The sequence below is a fragment of the Scardinius erythrophthalmus genome, assembly GCF_964197995.2.
Source record: "Scardinius erythrophthalmus genome assembly, chromosome: 25".
Classification (NCBI taxonomy): Eukaryota; Metazoa; Chordata; class Actinopteri; order Cypriniformes; family Leuciscidae; genus Scardinius; species Scardinius erythrophthalmus.
Genome location: NC_138245.1, coordinates 19,650,092 through 19,661,280, shown reverse-complemented (window position 1 = coordinate 19,661,280; position 11,189 = coordinate 19,650,092). Strand labels below are relative to the sequence as shown.

At 37.3% G+C, this 11,189-nt stretch overlaps 1 protein-coding gene across 1 annotated transcript; it reads right to left on the bottom strand.

Annotated features, from left to right (window-relative positions):
- Positions 1 to 404: 404 nt before the first annotated feature.
- Positions 405 to 10,927, bottom strand: LOC308686097 (uncharacterized protein). The gene is made up of 6 exons (XM_081358455.1): positions 10,630 to 10,927; positions 9,858 to 10,303; positions 9,252 to 9,316; positions 3,295 to 5,891; positions 1,836 to 1,933; positions 405 to 1,324 (listed from the first exon to the last, which is right to left on the bottom strand). Exons 1-5 carry the CDS (start codon positions 10,808 to 10,810, stop codon positions 1,866 to 1,868), a joined length of 3,357 nt encoding a protein of 1,118 aa, XP_081214581.1. The 5' UTR covers positions 10,811 to 10,927; the 3' UTR covers positions 405 to 1,324; positions 1,836 to 1,865.
- Between the last annotated feature and the right edge of the window lie 262 nt (positions 10,928 to 11,189).

The following is an 11,189-nucleotide window of genomic DNA, read 5'->3' as shown; positions in this document are numbered from 1 at the left end:
ATGGATACATGAATGTAACTCTTTGAAGAAAAGAAATGAACCTTAAAGGGTTCTGTCATACACTTCATAGTACCCTAATGGGTTCCCATATTGAACCAATTTTCCCTGAAAATATGAGTTTAAATAGTTTGCAAGAGAGTGATTCTAAACTTAGATGAGTTTACCTGTTCAGTGTTATGACATTTAACATCCCCAACAATGTCTGTAGTCCCATACAGCAACTTTTAAAAGCTTTTAAAAAAAATCACGAGATTGGTATACTGGTGTATTTTGTGTTACAGAATAAAATCTTGAGTTGTTCACCACATACCTTATTTCAGGATTTTAACCAAAGTGAAAATTCAACAGTCATCACAGGAATAAATTACTTTATAAAATATGTTTAACTAGAAAACAATTATTTTAACACTGTATTTTTAATTTTACAAAATGCAGCCTTGGCTTTCCAAAAACTGTTTTGGTAGAAATATTGATATGAATTATGCTTTAACATGAAGTTCACATTACAAATTAAAACTGTCTAACCATGCGTTTCTGAGAAATATGTGCAACAAAAAGAGTCATCAAGTGAAATTAGCAACTAATGGTTACAGTAGTTACAGTACAGCCTTATTTAAGTAATAGTTAACATGACTTTGGTGTGGTTGACCAGAATATGTTCTGATGTGTATGTGAGAATCCCCCAAGATGAGAACTGATCAAAAAGTTTTATTTGAAAATAAAATATATTTAAATTTTTTGGAGACTGTTTTTAGTATAACACTGACTGTAGACAGCCTAAAAAAGAAAGTCATATTTAATTTGTTTGTATTTACATATAAACTTAGTTTAGAGCTGACAAGGGAGTGTCACATTTGAGCATTACAAGCAATCTTACATGTATGACAGGCAAAGGATTTGTGCACACTTCATTTAACTAGAATAAGTCAAATCAAATCAGCACAGATGAAACAAAGGGTAATAAAATGTAACATTAAACTCAACAAGAATAACTATTGAGACAGTCAGTATACACTCCATATTACAATTATGCTTGATATCAACAAAAATGCATTATTTTTTTATTGTCTGTTTTTAAACTCCTCTTCATCAACAAAGAATGGATGGTGTCCAATCAAGTTTACAGGTCCATGAAATGTGTGGACTCTGGACTGTATCCACTAATTGAACATCAGGAGTCTTGGGTCAGGAAAACAAATTGCTGACTCCACACTGCTCCTCCTTCATCCGGACTCCCCTGTCAGTTGGTGGTTCAAGAATTCTGCCCAAGCACCACTTGGGCGGACAAGTGGATATATTCCCAAAGAAATTCCATCTGCAAATCCTGAAATAACACAATAATAAATAATACTGCTATACTAAGTGCCTTTTTTTTTTTTTTTTTTTACCTGGGCACCATTCCAATAAAATTCTTACGTTCCCAGCCCATTGTCTTCCATACATTAAACAGTGCAATTAATAGTGATCCCGGGCTCTGCATTCATAAAGTATGCGTCATGGTAAAACGTCTAATGCCAGGGACACACTTAACCACTAGCTGAAACATTCTAAGACTGAAATGAACATACTTATTGTTTCCAATGACTGGAGCAGATTTTAAACACCGACTGAACGCAACAGTCTCCGACTTGGCGCGTTTGGGCATGATCAGTCGTAAGTATCAAATTACATTCATAATCGGCCTTACAGTCATTAAGTGTGTCCCCGGCTTAAGATGCTAATGGTAATTTTTCTACTCAACTATAAGTCAGCTTTATGAAACCGAGACTCTGGTACATGGATATAGGACTACTAATTGAATAATAAAGTAAAAAACAATAAAAAAATTTACCCACCTGCACTTCAATAGACCTTTCACTGTTTGTTTAATTACTTGTTTCTTGTCCCTTATCTTCTTGAAACAAATTCATTACCAAGTCATCAGTTGGAAGTTCTGAAAGGAGATTAATAGTGATATTGAGAGTAAAGTGACCCGTTTTTCAAAAGCCTGACTTTAAAGGGATAGTTCACTTTGAAATTAAATTTTGGTATGTTTTAGCTTACCTCAAGGGCATCCAAGATGTAGGTGTCTTTTTTTCCGCAGTAGTTTCAATTTTGATATTTTTAGGTCAAACCGTTCTTGTCTGACAGTCATATCATGCAGGTCTATGGTCACTGTCTCAAAGAGCATGCACAGAGTCCAAATTAAAACAATTCCCCATCGTCCAAATGAAACAATTCCCCATCGTAAGTACACATTGATGGCCTAAGACACGAAACGAGCGGTTTGTGTGAGAAAACAAACAGTATTTATATCGTTTTTACCTCTTGTAACAGCCACGTCCAAGTGATCTGAGGGCGCGGGCGCTTCCTGCTGTGTGACGTGTGCCCAGACTGGTGCATAGAAATATATACACTAGATGTCGCATTAAATACATTCGTTCCAATGAACTGCCGTAGCCAAGGCGACATCTAGTGTATATATCTATGCACCAGTCTGCGCACACGTCACACACCAGGATGTGCTCGCGCCCTCAGATCACTTGGACGTGGCTGTGTTACAAGAGGTAAAAACGATATAAATACTGTTCGTTTTCTCACACAAACCGCTCGTTTCGTGTCTTAGGCCATCAATGTGTACTTACGATGGGGAATTGTTTCATTTGGACGATGGGGAATTGTTTTAATTTGGACTCTGTGCATGCTCTTTGAGACAGTGACCATAGACCTGCATGATATGACTGTCAGACAAGAACGGTTTGACCTAAAAATATCAAAATTGAAACTACTGCGGAAAAAAAGACACCTACATCTTGGATGCCCTTGAGGTAAGCTAAAACATACCAAAATTTAATTTCAAAGTGAACTATCCCTTTAAGTTAAAATTGCTACTGCAGCTATATCTAAGTCTTAAATCAGTATAGCATTTCAAGACTTAGATATAGCAGCAATAGTGACTTCAACCTGGAGTCAGATCTTTTACAACTACAATGAAATAAATAGCTTCTAGCAGCAATTCCTGGGCCAAGCCCCTAATGGCCATTTTTGGCATGTTTGGACAATGGATTTTATTAGGAATCTTTTGAACATTGCACAGATCACATGGTTAAACACTTGCCACACATTGAATTTGATCAAACAATCATCAAAGCTATAGCCTGTTGCTTTAATCAGCATGCCACTCATACAATGGTTTGTTTAATTTTACAGAGACTTGAGTTTTTGAAGGCAAAACCGCAGCTATTGGCTCTAAATGACAGAACATTACACACAATTTTATGTTTAAGTTGGAGCTATAATCAATGGAGCCCGTACCTGTGTTAGTAAGTTTCATCCAGAGATCTTCTATTTGTTCACCATGTTGGTCATATTCACTTGTACTTGTAGCAGAATTAGCAGGTACGGTGTTCTCATCTTCAGTCACAGGCTGGTATAAATCAACTATTTCAGCATCTATGTTCAAGGTACGTCGTTGCCAGGGAAAGACATAATTTGAGTTGGAACACTGGCTTCCATCATCAACATTCATACAGCCATCACAGAAGCATGAATACACACGAGTATCCAGGACCCCAGTAGAAACACAACGTACAGAATGGAGAACACGAGTTCCAGCAAGGGCAGACTTCACTTGTGTTATAGGACGGTCACGCTGAATTTCACCTCGTTTAACCAGGTAAAATGTACGGAGTTGCCTATCACAGCCATCTTTTGTCAAATTTAGATTGCAGAAATTATACATCTCCTCTGCATTTTTGATAGTGATCCTATGTGACTGGACAGCACGTTTAACAGATGATTTTACAAACCCAGAGACACCATCACTGGGCCCCTTGCTGTGGTGGGAACCAAAGTAACATCTTTCAACAGACAAACCATGTGAAGCCTTGGAGTTGCTAATGTCAGCAAATGCCACCATTGACTTGTATTGTGCGCCACAACCATTTGTGAATTCAACTACATGCTCTAACTTCAGTCCTCGCTTTTCTTTTAGGTGCTTTATAGCCAGAGTTTCGAAGTGGTGAACGGCATTGGTATCATGGTTGAGGTCATCAGAGACAAAAACCAAGGCTTCCTGGATGGTGTGTTCATGACCCTCTGTGGGACACTTGTAGTAACAAATAATCGGGTGAACGGTTATCTGCTGTGTGGACCAATGTGCCGGCTGTATTTCGTCTTGGGATATGCACGAGAAATTTTTGGCAAAATCCATGATGAACAAAGACCAAGTGTTGGGCAACTTTTCCCGGATAAGGGAAAACTGTTCGTGCTGCCAGTTGGCTGTAAACAGATGTTTAGCCAAAAAGTCTGTTTCGCGCAATAACTCGTCAAACATTGTCTTGAATGTGCCACACTTAGTTGATTGAAACTTCTTGGTCTTTTGTTTACCATCGTGGTTGAAAGCCTTACTCTCCCAATTTTGCCAGGACACTTCTTGTTTGCCATACGAATCCACTACCATTTTTAACTTTTCCTTGAGTAGCGATACACCACAGTCGGAGCAGGTTCTGTTAATGCACTTTAGATTATGGTACTTGCTGTTGCCACTTTTGGGACATAGAGAAAAACTGATAAGTTCATATTTGTTTTTGATCTTGAGTTTTATACACTCGGCATTGTTAGTAGCAGTGAGAATTCTGTTCAGGCTCTGAAGCTTCAGTAAAACTCCAGTACAATATTCACAGAGACACTGAATTCTGTCTGTCCGACGCTGAAGAAGAACACATGAAGGTCGAAGCCATGAGAAAACCGGAAAGGACACAACATTCTTTTCTGGATTTTCCAGCTTCCAAAGTTCATAGGCTTCCTGCAGAGAGATCTCCATGAGGAATCTTTGTTCTTGTTTCTTTACAGTCCTCATGTAAGGAAGTTCCTGTGCTACCTTGGGATTACGATAGAAAGCAGTTATATTGTTCACAACATCCATGCAAGTGGCATCAGACTTGCGTTTTTTATCTAAGCCTTCATTGGATGAGGAATTTGGTAAATTGGTGAGATATGCTGGACGGAGGTTAAAGCGCCTTGCTAAAATATGTTGCATTCTGTACTTTTTGGCAACCATCAAACTAGTGACAATCAGACGCCTCTTCTCCAAGGATGCTGCATCCTTCTTCTTCTTCTTTAGAGCTTCAATCGTGGATCGAAGTTTTTCTTGAGATGGCTCATCAAAATCTATTCGTCGACAAGCTGTTTTCAGACCTCTGGCTTTTAAAGCTGCTTGTTTACGAGGAGTACAGTGATGGATGAAGTCCATTACAATGTCCGCAAACTTTTCTGCATCAGCCGGAATTTTTTTGCACATCCGTGACACTGCCATTTGTTTTGCCGATTTAGTTCTAAAGCCTGTAGATCCAGCTGTACTACTCGGAGAGCCAACATTTGTTTGTGGAGTGTCAGTTCGCTTTTTTGTCTTGTTTCTTTTTTCTCTCTTTCGGGACGCATCTCTTTCACGAATTAGTCTTTTCTTCAGTTCTCCCATCCTCTCCCTCTCCTCTCTTTTCTTTATCCTATCATACTCTCGTTTCTTCATCCTCTCATTTCTTGTTAAGACTTTTATTTTCTTAGGTGGCAGAGGCTCTTCATCAGCTTTACACTGCTTTTCATCAGTTCTTCTACACTGTAACTTCTTTTTGGCTCTGAATCTTCTCTGTCGCTCACGATTATTTTCCTTATCAATTTCTATGGAAGCAGCAGCCCTCTTTCTTCTGTACTCCTTTGCTCTTGCAGCTTCCAATGCTTTGAACTCAGCAAATTTTACAGGATCTTTTTTCAAACGATCCCTCCAGGCCTGACTGTATCTCGCATTTTTGGCTTTCCACTTGTCATATTTTGACAGTTCATCCTGACAGACAAACGGTTGACTTTTCTTACTTTCACGCCCAGAGTTACGGAGCTGGATTGTCAAAGACATTCTGAAATGAAAATATTTACACCATTTAGTTCATTTATTCAAACATGTACATCGGTGGAGGGAGTTTGAAAAAGGTAACATATAGAGAATATACATAATATAATATAAGAGAATAATATTTTTTACTTTATTCTATTCTCTTCTCTTCTATTCTATTCTATTCTATTCTATTCTATATATATATATATATATATATATATATATATATATATATATATATATATATATATATAACAACATCGATGTCTGTCAAAAAATAACGTGCACAATACACGGTAGTATTTATGAGAAGAAGAGGTCCAGGTAGTGTGTATATATATACATATTATATTTATATATATATATATATATATATATATATATATATATATATATATATATATATATATATATATATATATATACAATGAGGAAAATAAGTATTTGAACACCCTGCTATTTTGCAAGTTCTCCCACTTAGAAATCATGGAGGGGTCTGAAATTGTCATCGTACTGTAGGTGCATGTCCACTGTGAGAGACATAATCAAAAAAAAAAAAAAAAAAAAATCCAGAAATCACAATGTATGATTTTTAAACTATTTATTTGTATGATACAGCTGCAAATAAGTATTTGAACACCTGATAAAATCAATGTTAATATTTGGTACAGTAGCCTTTGTTTGCAATTACAGAGGTCAAACGTTTCCTGTAATTTTTCACCAGGTTTGCACACACTGCAGGAGGGATTTTGGCCCACTCCTCCACACAGATCTTCTCTAGATCAGTCAGGTTTCTGGGCTGTCGCTGAGAAACACGGAGTTTGAGCTCCCTCCAAAGATTCTCTATTGGGTTTAGGTCTGGAGACTGGCTAGGCCACGCCAGAACCTTGATATGCTTCTTACAGAGCCACTCCTTGGTTATCCTGGCTGTGTGCTTCGGGTCATTGTCATGTTGGAAGACCCAGCCTCGACCCATCTTCAATGCTCTAACTGAGGGAAGGAGGTTGTTCCCCAAAATCTCGCAATACATGGCCCCGGTCATCCTCTCCTTAATACAGTGCAGTCGCCCTGTCCCATGTGCAGAAAAACACCCCCAAAGCATGATGCTACCACCCCCATGCTTCACAGTAGGGATGGTGTTCTTGGGATGGTACTCATCATTCTTCTTCCTCCAAACACGTTTAGTGGAATTATGACCAAAAAGTCCTATTTTGGTCTCATCTGACCACATGACTTTCTCCCATGACTCCTCTGGATCATCCAAATGGTCATTGGCAAACTTAAGACGGGCCTTGACATGTGCTGGTTTAAGCAGGGGAACCTTCCGTGCCATGCATGATTTCAAACCATGACGTCTTAGTGTATTACCAACAGTAACCTTGGAAACGGTGGTCCCAGCTCTTTTCAGGTCATTGACCAGCTCCTCCCGTGTAGTTCTGGGCTGATTTCTCACCTTCTTAGGATCATTGAGACCCCACAAGGTGAGATCTTGCATGGAGCCCCAGTCCGAGGGAGATTGACAGTCATGTTTAGCTTCTTCCATTTTCTAATGATTGCTCCAACAGTGGACCTTTTTTCACCAAGCTGCTTGGCAATTTCCCTGTAGCCCTTTCCAGCCTTGTGGAGGTGTACAATTTTGTCTCTAGTGTCTTTGGACAGCTCTTTGGTCTTGGCCATGTTAGTAGTTGGATTCTTACTGATTGTATGGGGTGGACAGGTGTCTTTATGCAGCTAACGACCTCAAACAGGTGCATCTAATTTAGGATTATAAATGGAGTGGAGGTGGACATTTTAAACGGAGACTAACAGGTCTTCGAGGGTCAGAATTCTAGCTGATAGACAGGTGTTCAAATACTTATTTGCAGCTGTATCATACAAATAAATAGTTAAAAAATCATACATTGTGATTTCTGGATTTTTTTTTTTATAGATTATGTCTCTCACAGTGGACATGCACCTACGATGACAATTTCAGACCCCTCCATGATTTCCAAGTGGGAGAACTTGCAAAATAGCAGGGTGTTCAAATACTGATTTTCCTCACTGTATATATATATATCAGCATCTGAGAGTCAAATTGAACGTCTACAGGGACTCATCTCAAGATGACTGAATTATGAAAAAAGGGTCGGTCAGAATCAGAATGAGTAGTTTGTGCATAATAAATGTCCATCAAAATATAACGTTTCAACTTCCTGTTTACATCAGAAACCAACATGTTGAATGATGTTTACTAATCTTTTGAAGTTTTTCAATTGGATTGGCATTTATTATATTTAGCATGCAGTGTGAAGTATTTCACTCAGTTCCCTGATCATTCGGATTCAATTTCAGTGAATAAAAAACAAACTGATACTCATGTATTAAGGGTACATTAGGTACATTATCGTCTCTGACAGACAGCATGTGGAAGCCGCTCAGACTAGCATTTTCTCTCTCTTCTCAGAAAGCAATGACATAGTCAAAACATCTGATAGTGAGTGTAGGGTTTTCCAGAAAATGTGTCTACTACCTGGACCTCTGCTTCTCATAAATACTACTGTGTACGTTGTGCACGTTATTTTTTTATAGACATCAATGTTTTTTAAATTTAAATTTTTGAATTTGAAAACAGAATGATCGTAAGGTAATAATTTATTCCTTAGCCGGTAAATATTCAGTAAATTGACTGATGGCCATGAGTGTGTTATGTCGATGTTTTTAATTCTAATATTCCAACCGACAGCCAGCCTAAGTTTTTGACGGATGTGAAAACGTATGTGAGGGGTGAACTATGTTTGATTTTTGGGTAATTATAAAACATTATAAGATGTTAGAAATGTTTTTTGCATGGCTCATTACACTTATTTTACAGAATGAAGTTTATTTCGTGGCATAAAAAATAACATTACTCAGAGACTGACATGTTTGGCTCATTTTTCAAGTTTAGTGTTTTTGATGCACAAAGATGTTTTTATTGTCTCTCAAAACAACAAAAAACATGAAAATGCAGATCCTGTTGTAAATAATAGTTAAAAGACTAACTGTTGTACTATTTTTTTTTTTAGATTTGGACTCATGTGCAACAGTAGAGTCACCGATTGAAATTAGCAACTAACAGTAGTTACAAGTACAGCAACATTTAAGTAACAGTAAACATGAATGTGGTGTGGTGTGGTTGATCAGGATGTTTAATTTTTGGAGACACTGTTTTACTGTTGTTGTTTTTTTGTGTGTGTTTTTTTTTGTATAACAAAAGTAGAGCTGACAAGGGAGTGTCACATTTGAGCATTTTTAGCAAATTACATGAATGACAGGCAAAGGATTTTTGCACACTTCATATAACTAGAATAAGTCAAATCAAGTCAGCACAGATGAAACACTAAAGAATCAATTCAAGTACCTCTCTCTTATCTGAGCCAGCTCCATCCTATGCTGCGTCAACATCTCTTGATTTCTGAGGGGCAGCTGTAAAAACAACGACATCCATCAGCTCACATTTATAGCTAGGTGTCTTACAATTCAATAAAAATGATAAGGCCTAGTCCTCCACTTTTCTATACAAGCTTGTTTAAGCCACAGAATTAAAAATAAAAAAGGTAATTGGGAGTTTTTGTCTCACAAATCTGACTTTTTCTTCTTGCAATTTCTTTTTTTTTTCCTGAATTGTGAGATTGCAAGTTATCAGAATTGTGAGATATAAACTCAGAATTGCAAGAACTTTGAGATAAATTTGCAATTTACTTGTGAGCTTATATCTTATATCTCACAAAAAAATCTGAATTTCAAGATATAAACTCAGCCACAAGAAAAAAGTCAGAATTCCAATAGTTTATATCTCGCAATTCTGGCTTTTTTCTCTGAAGTTTGAATTGCTAGATTTAAACATGCAAAAAAAAGTCAGAATTGGGAGATAAAAAGTCACAATTACCTCTTTTATACATATTTTAAAACAGTGGCGGAAACAATCTTCCATAGTTTTGTTTGTTTTGCATAAACACAGACTTACGGTAAATGCTTGTGTCTTATGTTTGGGGGAGCTAACTTTGATTTTGCTGACATCACTGGATGCATCACTGGTCCCTGAATCATCCAAGCCGTGTCTTGTGATGTGCTGTTGTGCCTGAAAGGTGGTATCTGTTTCAATATTAGTCTCAGGTTCATTCTTAATTTGAGGTGCTTGATTAATAAATGGAAAAGTGTTCTCGCTGCTGTCCATCATTTGGGTTTCAGTGTCTTTGCTGGGCATCTGATCAAGGTAAATGTCCATACATGGCGATAAAGATGCTGATTCGTGGCACACAGGTATTTGCACATCATTCTCCTCTTGCTGTGTATAAACTTCTAGCTTCATATGCATTTCTGTATCCTTCAAGTCATGTTCAGATCTCCATTCCTCTGAAAATGCCTGGGTGTATTTCTGAGCGTGAGTCTCAGAGGAGCAGGGCTGCAATTCTATAATGAATCAACAAAATAAACATACTTTAGCTCTTAAAGATCATAAACGGGGAGATGTCAAGTGTACAATGTGCCAAGCGTACATTAGTAAAAATAATACATGAATAACAAAGAACAATGCATTATAAAAATGCCAAATTAGTGACACTATCTAAACATCTCAATAAGCTAATGTTAATAATGTTTACTATTTAAAGGATCATGGTTGACTTAAATGGCTATGGTAAAGGAATTAAAGACTAACTATAGAGATTTTGTGTTCATAAAAACCATAACATAATAGAACTAAGTATGAGAGTCAGATTTAAGGTGAACTGACTAACCAGAGTCCATCTGAACTCCTGCCTGCTGCAGTCTCCTCTTGAGCAGCTCAATCTCCTGTCTGGAGCGACACATCTCCTCATTATACTCTGAAAATATGTCTTCCACAGCCTTGAATATCTCCTGCGCAGCTAAAGTTAATCGCTCTGTCAGAACAATTCTTAAAATTTGCAGTTTGGACATTGTGTCTTCATAAAATACCACTGAAGTCTCTATCAAGCACTTATTTCCACATTCAGATATTTCTCGTCTATTGTTTTGTATGCGTTAATCCTGCTGAGCTCGATGATAATCAGCGCCACTTGCCGGTCTGGATGAGCGTATATAAAAACCAGATTTTTCTTATCCTTACAAAAAATTTAATTTTATAATTAAAAATTAATTAATTATTTGACATTTGCTAAAGGCAAATTGCAACTGTTTAATTTTAGCATTTTATTACAGCTTTGTAAAGCAATATGATCAGCCTATAAAAGTTAAAATGTCTGACTGGAATGTTAAATAATCCAGAGATTTTTTAAACAACAGTGCTTTACCTCAAATGACCGTTCATCTGTGTTAA

What these genes read in the sequence shown, in the direction of transcription:
- LOC308686097 (XM_081358455.1), bottom strand. Translation starts at nt 10,810, where the DNA reads ATGTCCAAACTGCAAATTTTAAGAATTGTTCTGACAGAGCGATTAACT. An exon ending in AGGAGTTCAGATGGACTCTG is followed by an intron (nt 10,304 to 10,629) that starts GTTAGTCAGTTC and finishes GATTCATTATAG; the next exon opens with AATTGCAGCCCTGCTCCTCT. An exon ending in CTGGCTCAGATAAGAGAGAG is followed by an intron (nt 5,892 to 9,251) that starts GTACTTGAATTG and finishes TTTTCATTTCAG; the next exon opens with AATGTCTTTGACAATCCAGC.